At 36.4% G+C, this 14,663-nt stretch overlaps 2 protein-coding genes and 1 pseudogene across 2 annotated transcripts; all 3 read left to right on the top strand.

Moving 5' to 3' along the window:
* Positions 1-78: 78 nt before the first annotated feature.
* On the top strand, positions 79-3,595 carry LOC104890245 (wall-associated receptor kinase 2). The gene is made up of 3 exons (XM_010675652.4): positions 79-1,144; positions 2,028-2,207; positions 2,354-3,595. Exons 1-3 carry the CDS (start codon positions 229-231, stop codon positions 3,568-3,570), a joined length of 2,313 nt encoding a protein of 770 aa, XP_010673954.1. The 5' UTR covers positions 79-228; the 3' UTR covers positions 3,571-3,595.
* Positions 3,596-4,118: 523 nt separating this feature from the next.
* LOC125491587 (wall-associated receptor kinase-like 8) lies at positions 4,119-7,422 on the top strand (annotated as a pseudogene).
* A 3,802-nt stretch (positions 7,423-11,224) lies between these two features.
* Positions 11,225-14,556, top strand: LOC104890248 (wall-associated receptor kinase-like 8). The gene is made up of 3 exons (XM_019248884.3): positions 11,225-12,485; positions 12,779-12,958; positions 13,082-14,556. Exons 1-3 carry the CDS (start codon positions 11,537-11,539, stop codon positions 14,302-14,304), a joined length of 2,352 nt encoding a protein of 783 aa, XP_019104429.1. The 5' UTR covers positions 11,225-11,536; the 3' UTR covers positions 14,305-14,556.
* Positions 14,557-14,663: the final 107 nt, after the last annotated feature.

Here is a 14,663-nt window from a genome sequence, read left to right as displayed (position 1 = left end):
TATAATAATGTAAGAAATAAATGAAGATTAGTGCTTCTTTCTTTTGGCCACAAAATTTCGGACGTTTTTTGGTTTGTTTGACTCTTAGAAGCCGCCTTTAACGACCGTCCTTTCTTAACTATTAGCAGCCTCCTAGCTAACATTCAATGCTAGCATACAAGCTTTTTTTATCAAGTTGTGCATTGTTTTTTCAACTTATATCTACCACACTGTAGAACAACCTTAACAATGCTCAAAATTATTGCTCCACAATTGGAAATACTAGCTTTATTAAGCCTCATCGGAAGCTCTATATCATCACCATCTTCTGATGTTCGCGGCTCACAGTTCGATATAGCCCTTCCACATTGCTCTGATAAGTGCGGTAACATTACCGTTCCTTACCCATTTGGCACAGGGGATGGGTGTCATTACGGCAACTCTTCAGAAGGCATACACTACAATCTCACTTGTGACCACACTACTGATCCTCCTAGTATAAAATTTGGTCCTGATGCTGTGGACGTAGTTAGTGTCAATTTAGATGGTGAATTGTTAGCAAATCACTACGCTTCATATAGTTGTTTTGAGGAACACAATGAGACTAGTTTTGTTATGTCTATTGCTCTAGGAAGATTGACTATTGCACCAACTAGAAACTCTTTGGTTGCAATTGGTTGCGACACTTTTGCTTGGTTTAGTGGTACTGGCATCACTAATGGGACACTTTTTAATTCAGGTTGTATGACTGTGTGCAATTACGCGCAGAAGGATCTTCTGCGCGATAAATGCTCTGGTATTGGATGCTGCTTGGGTTTCATTCCGGAAGGTGTAAACAATATTAGCATTGAGGCTAAGAGTTTCGATGATCATCTGAATGTTTCGGACTTCAATCCTTGTAGTGTTGCGTTTATGGTGGCGAATGATGCAATGCCTCATTCTTTTGGGGATTTGTTAACACAGGATGCTAATTTTTTCAGAAATTTGAAGCTTCCTGTGATTCATCATTGGTCAATTGGAACAGAGGATTGTGAAACTGCAAAATCATCAGGGGAGTACATATGCAAGGCAAATAGTGAATGTATTGAGTTACCATTTCAAAGGGGATACCGCTGTAAATGCAATCTTGGGTTCCAGGGTAACCCATATCTTCATGATTGCCAAGGTAATTTTCTTTTCTTAGTGATAATGATTGCTTGGTTGACATAAAAAGACATGAATTAAAAGTGGAAATTTCTGGGTTCGGGGTAGATGGTGAAGTTGTGTGATCGGTAAAAACACCGAAAATGTTCATAGGAAATCGAGTTACATGGAAAAATAATTTCCTAAAAAGTGTTAATTTCTATGTTCAACCAAACAACCTGTTGGTAGGGCTGGCAAAAATTGACCCAACTTGATAATTCGACCTGAAAATTCTGGGTTTGGGTTGAGATTTTCGACTTGAAAAAAAAGAAGGGTCGACCCAACCCGACCTAAAAATATAATGTGTTAGGTTCAGGTTAACCTTTTGAACCTGAAAATAACCCGAAATGACCTTATCTAAAAATAACTTATATTATATTAGGTTATCCCTTAGCCGGTTAGGTTATAATATTGGGCCAAACCCAACTCACTTCAAAGGTCAACCTGAAAATTCCGGCTTTGAATGTTGGAACTTAAACATGTTACATGTACAGTACCTTTTTGAATTAGGTTGGCAGTTTTTTTTACCATTGGATATTTAGATTTTTATTTCAAGTCATTTTGGGTTGGTTTCGGGTGAACCTGAAAAATATAAAATCAGGTTTGGGTTGAGGTTTTCGATCTAAAATATAAATCAGGTCGGGTTTGGGTCAGGGGTAAGTGACCTGAAATATAAATCTGGTCAACCTGAAACTGACCCAACCCGACCTGATTGCCAGCCCTACCTGTTGGAACGTACTATAACCGCAATTGTTCTTCTTTTTGCTATTGTTAGTATGACTTCAGTGAAGAATACATTTGTTTGTTGATTTAAATGTCCAAGACTGATAGGCTGACAATATCAATTATAATGTGTGCTTATTCAGATATCGATGAATGTGGGCAAGGAAACAATACTTTGTGTATTAAGCCAGCATATTGTGTCAATACTGTTGGAAGTTATGAATGCTTATGCCCAGAAGGCTACAGTGGAAAAGGCACAAACAATGATCCTTGCATTCTTGATCTCAACACTACTCATCGCGGTTGGTACAAATTGTTAGTAGGTATGTCGATCTATAACTATTTTCTTGATCAATAAATATAAGTGATTTGTTTTCCTAATTAGAAAGTACTACATCTTCTGTTTGATTTGTCATATTATTCAGATTCTCAGTAGGTAACTATCATGTATATTGTTGATGAACTGCAGGATTGAGTGTAGCCTTAGGATCAATTCTTTCCTTTCTCGCTACATGGTGGTTATACTTAAGGATTAAAAGAAGACAAGTTATCAAGCAAAGAGCTAAATACTTTGAGAGAAATGGTGGTTTATTGTTGCAACAACAGGTATCTTCAGATGAAGTAGTAGAAAGAATAAAAATCTTTACCATTGACAAGTTAGAGAAAGCTACTGACCACTTTAATGAGGATCGAATCCTCGGACAAGGAGGCCGTGGTACTGTCTATAAAGGAATGCTTGGTGAAGGAAGAATAGTTGCCATAAAGAAGTCTAAGGTAGTGGATGGAGAAAATCAAGTGAAAGAATTCATCAATGAAGTGGTAATTTTATCAGGAATCAACCATAGAAATATAGTTAAGTTGTTAGGATGTTGTTTGGAGACAGAAGTTCCGTTATTAGTGTATGAATTTATCCCTAATGGAACACTTGATCATCACATTCATAATCCATGTGAAGAGTTTCCAATAACTTGGAAAATGCGGCTGCAAATCGCTTCAGATGCAGCAGCAGCACTTGCTTATTTACACTACTCGTCGTATATTCCTATCTTTCATAGGGACATCAAATCTTCCAACATACTTTTGGACAATAGGTACAGGGCAAAGTTATCAGATTTTGGGACTTCAAGAATTGTGGCTACTGATAAAACCCATGTAACTACGCGTGTTATGGGAACTTTTGGTTATTTAGATCCAGAGTACTTTCGATCTAGTCAATTTACTGAAAAGAGTGATGTTTATAGTTTCGGTGTTGTTCTTGTTGAGCTTTTAACAGGACAAAAGGCAATACGTGCTACGACAGAAGACTTGGAACAAGATAGAAGTTTGATATCATGGTTTCTTTCCCATATGAAAAACTCTAGTCTGCTTGATATTTTAGATTGTCAAGTCCTAAAAGAGGGTTCAATGGAAGAGTTTCTCACAATTGCTGAACTCGCAAATCGATGCTTAAAATTGGATGGAAAGAGAAGACCAACCATGAAAGAGGTGTTACTAGAGATAGAAATGATATTATCACTTCATTTACCACGAATGAACGAATCAAATAGGCCGGAATCTGAGCAAGTGTTTGCTGAAACTACCTTAAGTTCACACTATGATTGTGTTTCAACTTCTTGCACATTTAATTTGGAAAGTATTACTTCTTTAAGTTCTGCTGAAGAGTCTTTGCTATTTAATACAAGATGATGCATATATATGCTCTTTTTTGTTATATGAATCGTTTATCTTTGTGAAGGTTAACTTTGATATCTTTTATTTCCTTCCTAACTGTATCTGCAACTGCAAGTGCATTCGTGCATTACGTACACTAAAAAAATAGGTAAACTAATAAATGACAAACTCAAAAAAGGAAAATGTGGTAACAGTTTGGCTTTATGACTCGAAATTTTACCTCCAATGGCCACATAAAATCCTGTTCCTTCATTTCCTTCTGTCAATTTCGTTTCCTTCTGTCAATTACTATATGATTATGTAAAGCCAATTTCTTTATCAAAGGACCAACTCTAAGTTGATGGTTGAGGCCCCATAAATAGATCTATACTCTATCAAATTTAACTCGACTTTTTGTTTACAAGAAATGAACAAGCATAACTCAATTTATCAATAAGAATGAGTCGCACAAATTATGCTACAAACAAATAAACAAGTCAATTTGTTGTCTAGCTTATAGTACAATAATAGAAGAGAGATTTGTAGAAAAGTGCTTATCTCTATAAATGCAGTTCATTGGACATAAGCTTGACGTTGAAACAAAAGGGGCCCTTCACCACATTACCTCGTTCAAGGTCTTCTTTAGTCGACCCGTAATTTCAACCTTTTAACAAGTTTAGTTGCTTCCCCTTGTTGCACGTTAACTACCACCAAAAAATTATGTAGATATCCAAATCATGTGTTTTCAATCCACAAATGCACCTTTCAAAATCTATTAGACAAATCCAAAACATGATCATAAAAAATCTTCAATATGGTCAGTCTTTCTTGAAATGGTGAAATGCATAGAATTGTGAACATGTATTTTCCATGGCTTCTCCTCTTACTCTCAATAGGTACCACCACATTAATTGGCACCTACGCTTTGATAACACCAAAAACCATGATCACAACTGCAAACACCACCAAACCCGGTTGCCAACGAAAATGTGGCAACTTAACCGTTCCATACCCATTTGGCATCGGCGATGGTTGCTACCTAATAGGATCATTTGGTATCGAGTGCGACACCTCTTACAATCCACCTAGAGCCTTTCCAGTTATAGCCTTTGGTTGGGATTTCTTGGATATAACCGAATCCCAAGTAGTGATCCGGAATACTAAGATAGCCTCTCGTTGCTATCATATAAATGGAAGTGTCAGCTCTAAGAATGGTTTTTTAGATATGTGGGGAAGCACCGTCTTTACAGTATCAGATTCAAACAAGCTCACGGTCATTGGCTGCAATGACTATGCAGTATTTGGTGGTTCAGGACCAGATGCTCAGAAATATAGAAGGACTGGGTGTATTGCCTTGTGCACTAACAAAACTGAAGTTCTACCAGGTTCATGTCCGGGCTCCGGGTGCTGCCAGACGTCCATCCTAAATGGCTGGCAAGGGTTCAGCATCACCCTTTTCAGTTCACAAGATACCCCAGGATTTACAATTGGCAAATATATATCTAATCAGTCTTGTAGCTATGCTTTTCTTTCTAAAAATGGCAGCTTCATCTTTGGTGGGGCTTCTGATTTAACTAATACTGGTGTTGTGCTTGATAGAATCATGCAGGAAGTTCCTATTGTGCTCGATTGGAGCGTAAGACTTAATATTTCCTGCAAAGAAGCGAAAAAAATAAGTTCGAAGTATGATGGACTTCCATATGCTTGTCAGTCAAATTCTGAATGTATTGATACTGATATGGGAGGATATCGTTGCAGCTGTCTTCCTGGTTATGAGGGTAATCCTTATCTTGAACATGGTTGCACAGGTTAGTACTTCTATACACTAGGACTTTGGCTCAATTCTTCTCACCTTCGCTTCACATATTTCAGTAAAAATAAGTTTAGGTAGGTAAGGTTAAGTTAATTTAACAGCCAAGTTCCATATGAATCCAAAGGAACAACGAAAATGGCTAGAATGGTCCAATAAGTTCCGAATTAATTCTACAAATTGATATAATTAAGTTGATGTAAGTTGCAATAATTGAAAGTCAGGTGAAGAAAAAGCTCATTTAGTATCTCTTTGGAGATCTTCATTGAAAGGAATGTATTAATTATAAACAGGGTATTACATTACTTGATCTGCTTATCATTTAACTTTCATGCATATAGACATCAACGAGTGTGCTGCTGGTCCGAATAATCCATGTGCAAGTATCGCGGTTTGTGCTAACACTCCTGGGAGCTACAAATGCTCTTGTCCTAGTGGATATTTTGGAGATGGACAAAAATTTGGGACTCATAACATTGGTTGTGTAAAGATAATAGTTCAGAGCTCATCAACTAACAAGAAACTTGGTAACTTCTGAATCCATTTATATTTCGGAAAATAAACTTCAGTGTTTCAATTTGTTCCAATTTATGAATGTTTGGAAGATGAAATGAAAGAACATATATAACAATCTTGTGATGTATATGAAATACAGGATTAAGAATATCCGAGGGAGCATTGCTTCTGCTCTTTGTTGGTTGGTGGTTGTCCGCGGTCATCCAAAGGCGAAGGATTGAAAAGCAAAAGACTAACAACTTTAAACGAAATGGCGGTGTGTTGTTACAGCATTACAGCAACGTATGGCTACTGATGAAAGTGCCGTGGCACGACTCAAAATCTATACTTTTGATGAGTTAGAAAGAGCCACTGATCAGTTCAATGAGGATAGAATACTAGGAAAAGGAGGTCAAGGTATTGTTTATAAAGGAATGTTGGGTGAAGGAAGAATTGTTGCCATAAAGATGTGTAAAAAGATTGATGAAGAAAGTCAGTGTGCAGATCTTATTAATGAATTAGTGATCGTATCACAAATCAATCACAGGAATATAGTGAAGTTATTAGGATGTTGTTTAGAAAGTGAATCCCCATTACTACTTTATGAGTTTATTCCGAATGGAACTCTTTCTCATCATCTTCATACTCCAAGTGATGATTTTCGAATCACTTGGAGGATGCGCTTGCAAATTGCGTCTGATTCAGCTGGTGCACTCGCGTATCTGCATTCGTCATCTTCTATTCCTATACTTCACAGAGATATCAAATCTTGCAACATACTTTTGGATGATAAATACAGGGCAAAGTTATCAGATTTTGGGACTTCCAAATCAATTTCTATTGATCAAACTCATGCATCGAGTAATCGTGTTATGGGAACATTTGGTTATTTTGATCCAGAGTACTTTATATTAGGCCAATTTACTGAAAAAAGTGATGTTTATAGTTTCGGAGTGGTTCTCCTAGAGCTCTTAACAGGACAAAAGGCAATACGAAATACGACAGAGGAAGATAAAAGTTTGACATCATGGTTTCTATCCCATATGGAAAACTCTCATGTAGAAAACTCTGGTTTGCTTGAAATCATTATAGATTCGCAAATCTTGCAAGAGGGTTCGAAAGACGAATTGCTCATCATGGCTAATATAGCAAAGCGATGTTTGAATCCTGACAGGAAAGGAAGACCCACAATGAAAGAAGTTCTGTTAGAGATAGAAACAGCTATATCACTTCATTTACCCAAAGCAAAAGAAGAAACATGGCCGAACTCGGAGCAATATGTGATTGGATCAACAGAAAGTGATGGATTTACAAGTTGTACTAGCACATTTTACTTGGAAAATAGCTCTTTAAGTTCTGCTGAAGCTTCTTTGTTATTCAATGTTATGTGATGCATTTCACCACTGATGAATACTTCCTTTATTTAGAAATAGTTGCACCATTTCTATTTTGTGCACTATTTACATCTTACACTTAGATTGTTTTTGGTGATTTATATTTTAGTAAAAACATTGTCATGTGGGATATTGTTAGATTTGTCTTGATGTAAATTTTTTTTAAATAAACTTTTTATAATTTTTACTTATTGATAATTAAAGATATTAATAGTTGAAATCATACATCGACATGCGTGAAAGTTAGAAAAATAACGGAGGAAATACCTATTATTTGAATTATGTTCCTATAAGTGCATATTAAACCTTGTATGAACTCAAGCGGCGATTCCAGAAAATTTGAAAAGGGGGTGCAAAATAAACTTTAAGTTATTATCACAATTAGTGAAAGAAAAATTTGATCTCTATATTCATAGAAAATGAGGTGTTTCAAAAGTAATATTAAAATGGGTCTCTATTTAAAGATTTAAAAATAAAGTTGTTGATACTTTTGTTTTATTTGTTTGCTTAATATTTCTAAAACATGGCTATTTGAAGATTTCCAATGTTCTTTTTTCCCTCCTTCAATACTCTATTATATAAGGGAAGGGGGAGCAATGGCGTCCTCTTTTGAAATGCCTATTTTGTCTAGGGCTGGCAAAAACTGACCCAACCTGATAACCCGACCTGAAATTGACCTGAAAACTCCGGGTTTGGGTTGAGATTTTCGACCCGAAAAAAAAAATGGGTCGACCCAACCCGACCTGAAAATATAATGGGTTAGGTTCAAGTTGAGCTTTTGAACCTGAAAACAACCCGAAATGACCTGAAATAAAAATAACATAAACTTTCTTATAATATTGGGACAAGCCCAATAAGTCAATAACCCTAATAAGGCTAAGCGTTTTTTAGTGTGCCGTTGTACAATTACAATCAAAGGCTGAAAAATCAAAACCCTAGAGTAGAGAGAGACAGAGACTAGAGACTTCTCTCAAAAAAACTTTAAATTTTACATCTACAAGTGCTTTGCGAATTAAGTTGGCAGTATTTTAGTTAGATTCTTATTTCAGGTCATTTTGGGTTGGTTTCGGGTCAACCCGAAATATATAAGATCGGGTTTGGGTTGACATTTTCGACCTGAAATATAAATCAGGTCGGGTTTGGGTTGAGGTTTTCGACCTTAAATATAAATCAGGTCGACCTGAAATTGACCCAACCCGACCTGATTGCCAGCCCTAATTTTGTCCCCCTTTCCATTTTAAATTACAAATTCACTTATAAATCAAAGGGGGCTTCAAACAAAAATACCAAAAATATAATTACAACAATCACTCACAAGTCAACTAAAATCATAAAATTGCATAATTTACATTATGCAAATCACTAAAATGAAAAAACTTTACAAAAACTTAAAAATTCACTTACAAACTACAACCTATGAAAAAATTGACTTGAAATAAAAGTGTACACTTTCTTTACAATTTATGAAGTACTGTACTTAATTCAAATATCAACTAAAACATTATAATATCATAAATCATCAATAAATTCAATGAACGTTTAATTTTATTCGTAGAATTTAACTTTGAGAAGTAAAAAAAAAAAAGAATGGTGAGAGACTTAAGTGACAGAAACTAAATCAATCAATTTTTGCAACTAAAAACAATTATACTTCGTATGTCTAATGTTCAAATTTTGACTCTTAGGTAGGCCGAACAAAATCGAGTTTCTGTTTGAAAAAAATTCAAGCACGCATCGCGTGCAAAAGATTCTAGTATATATATATATGATCTCCAACTGTTTTGCATCCTCACTTAATCATAATTTTAGAAAACGAAGATGCAGTCTCCCCATGAGCGAGGACTACGTAGATCCGTCCATTGAATTATGAAGGTAAATAGTCTATCCTTCACCCCCTTAGCTGGTACATTCAATTCTAGGGGTGAGCACAACCGGATACCCGATAGAATTTCATAGACCCGGACCCAGACCCAGTGGATATTAAAAATCTGGAATTGGAACCGATCTAATCGGGTACCCACCAGGCACCGAGTTCGACAAAATTCTACCCGGAATTGGAACCGGATGCAACTGGGTCCCCTTTTTTGGACCCAGACCCGGATCCAGTTTGGTCCAACTGGGTCCAAACCCGGCGGGTCCATACCGGGTCTGGGTCTGGGTACCCGGAATTTCTGCTCACCCCTATTCAATTCTATCTTTCGGATTGTAATAAATTAAATTCTAGAGTTCATTCCTTGCTTGCCAAAAAAAACTACTTCCTCCGTTTCATAATAAGTGACACTTCTCTCTTTTATGTGAGAGCTTTTTTAGAGAAGTGTATCACTCATTATGGAACAGAGGAAGTATATGTTTGGTGTGAAAATAGAGGAAGTAAATTCATTACGTGTTCAAATTAGAACATGTTCTGTTCAATTTATTTTAATTTATTTAAGATCAAATAAGATCAGATAAGATCCAATAAGTTAAATCAAACATACCTAAGGAAGTTGGTTACAATCCACATCATAATAGTTCATATAATATATAGGGTGGGGGGATATGGTTAGTGAAGTACTATTCACTAGTCCACTGAAAAATAAACTTGTCTTTAGCTTTCAATTATTTTTCAGCTGGAGATACAGATTACAGCGACAAAAGGGACTTCCAAATCCACTCCATTATCCACATTCAAGATTTAACTTATTCCATACACCAAAATTCCATATTCTTTATCAAATTAATGATATGGGTCAGGTTCAGCATTCTTTGTAAAGTACTACCTCCGGTCTTTATTAGTTTACTCGTATTCCTTTTTGAGATGTCTTTTATTAGTTTACCCATTTCTTTTGTTTCTATTTTTGGAATGAGACCACTAACTTTTCATCACACATACATTCAACTTTAACATAAAATAATAGTTTCTCTTTCCTACTATGTCCCATAATATTGTTTCTCCTAAAACTTTGTGAAAAAAAACGGATAAACTAATAAAGACCGGAGTAAGTAATTATTTAAGAAAATATTGTCAGAAATAATCCTGAATTTATGGAAAAAATTTCTCCCACACAATTGAACCATTACTATATGTACCACTCATCCCTAGTCTATATTTCATATTGGGGGTGTTTGGAGGAGAGAGTTTAGAGGTTTGGAGAGAGTTTAGAGTTTTGACCAGTAAAAACTCTAACTTGGGTGTTTGGTGAGAGAGAAAATTAAAGAGAGTTTTGTACCGAAAACTCTGATCAAAACTCTCTTTTGAAAAAGCTGGGTAGAGGAGCTTTTTCATGAGAGTTTTGGAGAGAGAAAAAACAAATGACTATTTTGTTCGTATAATTAATACTAAAATTTGTTTTTAAAAAAAACATATGTCCATAAATGTCATTTTACATGCTCTAAAAAGTACAAAACTATAAACAATTAGCTAAGTGTTACCAAACACCTTTACACAACAATTATTTAAATCAGCAGTCAAATCCTCTGAACAAAAAAGTAATCATCACCACAAACTCTAAACTCTAACCTCTAAACTCTAAACTCTAATCACCAAACATGGCCATTATTTGGTTCACTTTTTATAAAAAGATTGGGTTAAATTTGTTGACGTGGACCAATTATAATGAATGGACATGTAGACTAAGGGGTCGTTTGGTTCAATATATGAAATGGAAAGGGAATGGATACAAATAGAGGAAGAGAATGGTAACAAAAATAGTTACCTTGATTGAGTGTTTGGTTTAAGTCAAGTAATGGAAATGAAGAGTAACCATTACCTTCAAATAATGGATTTTGTTACTTGAGGAGGAGAGGAAGGTAACAAATTGAGGAAATCCATTACCATCAAATAATGGTAAGGGATTGATGTGGGGTTGAACCAAACAAGAAGAAAGGGATTTGATAATTGATTTCGTTTCTTGAAACTCAAAAATAATGAACCAAACGACCCCTAAGGATTTTGATCTCGAACTTTACCCATCTTCCCCAAATTAAATCCCAATTTTTTGTTATTCTTGGTATAATCCTAGATTCGGGAGTGTGTCTCATAACAATTTGAGCTCATCCTTACCAAGTCTTATTGGGTCAGATGTACCCTATGTCCAATAAATGCTTGCATTTACATCCGTTTGTTGCACATTGAAGACTACTACCAATAATGTATCTACATACTCTGGATCATGTGTTTTATACCCACAATTTCCCCGTTCAGCAGTTCTTAGACAAGTCCACGCCTAGTCGTCCATTAAAGACATGGCCACACACCTAGATCATACTTTCCCTCTTAAATAATTCTTGGATTGGTGATTGTAAACAGCACATTATTGTAAACATGTATCTTCCATGGCTTTTTTTCCTAGTCGCCTCAATGGTTGCAACCACATTGGTTGGGACGAACTCGTTAATAACACCAAAAACCATGATCACAGCCACAAACACAACCAAACCTGGTTGCCAACGCAAATGTGGTAACTTGACCATTCCATACCCGTTTGGCATTGGCGATAATTGTTCCCTCAATCAGATGTTTAGTATCATATGCAACAACTCCTACAACCCAGCTAGAGCCTCTTCTGTCATAACCACTGCATTGTCTGAAATCTTGGATATAACTGAATCCCAATTAATATTTCGGAATACTCGGAATCAGATAGCCTGGAGTTGCTATGGATCCCTTGAAAAAATCCGCCCTACGTCGTCCGGTGCTATAGATTTGGGCGTCAGTATACTTACGATATCACATACTTCAAACAAGCTCACGGTCCTTGGCTGCAATGATTATTCAGTGTTTAATGGTTATGTAATAGGCGATCAGCAGAGCTTAAATAGTGGTTGTATTGCCTTGTGCAACAAAACTGTTGCTTCCCTAGGTTCTTGTCCGGGCTCTGGATGCTGCCAGATGTCCATCCTAATTGGCTTGCAATCGTTCGTCATTAGATCTTCCACTTTACCAGAAGGGGACGCACCCTTGTCTAATTATTGTAGCTATGCTTTCCTTGGTCAAAATGGTAGCTTCAGCTTCCATGGTGCTTCTGATTTGACAACTAATACTAGTGTTGTGCTTGATAGAATCACACAGCAAGTTCCTCTTGTGCTCGAGTGGACTTTAGGATATGAAAGTTCCTGCAAAGCAGCGAAAAACGCGAGTTCAAGTAATGAGTCTAATAGCCCATATGCTTGTCAGTCAAATACCCACTGTATTGATACTGATACTGGTGGATATCGTTGCAGCTGCCTCCCTGGTTATGAGGGTAATCCTTATCTTCAACCCGGTTGCACAGGTTAGTATATCATAGGATTTTGGCTCTGTTCTTACTCTCTTTATCTTCACAATTTCAGGAAAAATAACTTCAGTAATTTGAACGTCAGGTTCTATATGAAGTCAAAAGAGCACTGAAAATGGAAAGTTCCAATAACTCCAAAATTAGTTATGATAAGTTAAGATAAGTACAAATCAGTACGGCTATGTGAAATTTAGGTGAAGAGAAGACACTTAGTAATTCAGAGGAATGGATTTTGATTTGATTAAATCTCAACTTACCTTGATGTGTTTGTCTTTACCTTTTATGCATAGACATCAACGAGTGTGCTGCTGGTCCGAATAATCCGTGTACCATGGTTTGTGCTAACACTCCTGGGAGTTACAAATGCTCTTGTCCTAGTGGATATTTTGGAGATGGACAAAAATTTGGGATTCGTAACATTGGTTGTGTAAAGATTATAGTTCAGAGCTCTAACAAGAAAGTCACTCTTGGTAACTTCTGAATCCATTTATATTTCGGAAAATAAACTTCAGTGTTTCAATTTGTTCCAATTTATGAATGTTTGGAAGATGAAAGAACATATATAACAATCTTGTGATGTATATGAAATACAGGATTAGGCATATCATTGGGATCAATACTTCTGATCTTTGCTGGTTGGTGGTTGTCCACTGTCGTGAGGAAGCGAAGGATTAAGAAGCAAAAAGCTATAAACTTTGAACGAAATGGCGGGCTGTTGTTGCAACAACATATGGCTACTGATGAAAGTGCCGTGGCACGAATAAAAATCTATACGTTTGATGAGTTAGAAAGAGCCACAGATCACTTCAATGAGGATAGAGTACTTGGAAAAGGAGGTCAAGGTATTGTTTATAAAGGAATGTTGGGTGAGGGAAGAATTGTTGCCATAAAATTGTGTAAAGTGATTGATGAAAAAACTCACAGTGGAGATCTTATTAATGAGATGGTGATCGTATCACAAGTTAATCACAGGAATATTGTGAAGTTATTAGGATGCTGTTTAGAAAGTGAGGCCCCGTTACTGATTTATGAGTATATTCCGAATGGAACTCTCTCTGAACATCTTCATTCTCCAAGCGATGATTTTCAAATCACTTGGAAAATGCGCTTGCAAATCGCTTCTGATTCAGCCGGAGCACTTTCTTATCTCCATTCATCATCTTCCATTCCCATTTTTCATAGAGACATAAAATCTTGCAACATACTTTTGGACGATAAATACAGGGCCAAGTTGTCAGATTTTGGGACTTCGAAGTCTATTTCTATTGATCAAACCCATGTAAGTACTCGTGTCATGGGTACATTTGGGTATTTGGATCCAGAGTACTTTCAATTAGGCCAGTTTACCGAAAAAAGTGATGTTTATAGTTTTGGAGTGGTTCTTGTCGAGCTTTTAACAGGGCAAAAGGCAATACGAAGTGCATTTGAGGAAGATAGAAGTTTGACACAATGGTTTCTATCACAAATGGAAATATGTCATATGGAGAACTCTCGCTTGCTTGATATTGTAGATTCACAAGTCTTGCAAGAGGGTACGAAACAAGAATTCCTCGTCATCGCTAATATAGCAAAGAGATGTTTGAACCCTGACGGAAAAGGAAGACCGACCATGAAAGAAGTTCTTCTAGAGATAGAAGCAGTTATGTCACTTCATTTACCCAAAACAAAGGAAGAAGTATGGCCAAAATCAAAGCAACTGGTGATTGGATCAATAGGTAGTAGTGATGGTTTCACAAGTTCTACTACTAGCACATTTTACTTGGAAAATAGCTCTTTAAGTTCTGCTGAAGCGTCTTTGTTATTCAATGCTATGTGATGCAGTACTTCTACACTGATGAATCATATTCTATAAAGTTTTCCTCCCCATTTCTTTTTCCTGCAAGTTCACATCTTTTGTTGTACGAATGTAACTAGTTCTATACTTCTATCCCTCACAAGGCTAGCTAATGTATTCAACTCTATATTTCGGATTGTAGTAGTACAGTGTAATACTTTGTAAGAGACCTTGCTTATATAATTTGTCCCTTTAACAAACAAAAGACGCATATCATTATTTTTTATGAATAACCTCTGGGCTGCCCTCGCATAGGGCCCAACCCAGAGGCCCGGGTACTTGAAAGAAGGGGAGTTATAAGGGAAATTCTCCTCCAAGTGCCCCTCACTTGGTGGAATTTG

This window comes from Beta vulgaris, chromosome 4 (genome assembly GCF_026745355.1).
Source record: "Beta vulgaris subsp. vulgaris cultivar EL10 chromosome 4, EL10.2, whole genome shotgun sequence".
Taxonomy (NCBI): Eukaryota; Viridiplantae; Streptophyta; class Magnoliopsida; order Caryophyllales; family Amaranthaceae; genus Beta; species Beta vulgaris.
Note: the sequence above shows the minus strand (reverse complement) of the source record. Positions and strands in the feature narration are given on the sequence as shown.

What these genes read in the sequence shown, in the direction of transcription:
- LOC104890245 (XM_010675652.4), top strand. Translation starts at nt 229, where the DNA reads ATGCTCAAAATTATTGCTCCACAATTGGAAATACTAGCTTTATTAAGC. An exon ending in ATATCTTCATGATTGCCAAG is followed by an intron (nt 1,145 to 2,027) that starts GTAATTTTCTTT and finishes GTGCTTATTCAG; the next exon opens with ATATCGATGAATGTGGGCAA. An exon ending in TTGGTACAAATTGTTAGTAG is followed by an intron (nt 2,208 to 2,353) that starts GTATGTCGATCT and finishes GATGAACTGCAG; the next exon opens with GATTGAGTGTAGCCTTAGGA.
- LOC104890248 (XM_019248884.3), top strand. Translation starts at nt 11,537, where the DNA reads ATGTATCTTCCATGGCTTTTTTTCCTAGTCGCCTCAATGGTTGCAACC. An exon ending in TCTTCAACCCGGTTGCACAG is followed by an intron (nt 12,486 to 12,778) that starts GTTAGTATATCA and finishes TTTTATGCATAG; the next exon opens with ACATCAACGAGTGTGCTGCT. An exon ending in TAACAAGAAAGTCACTCTTG is followed by an intron (nt 12,959 to 13,081) that starts GTAACTTCTGAA and finishes TATGAAATACAG; the next exon opens with GATTAGGCATATCATTGGGA.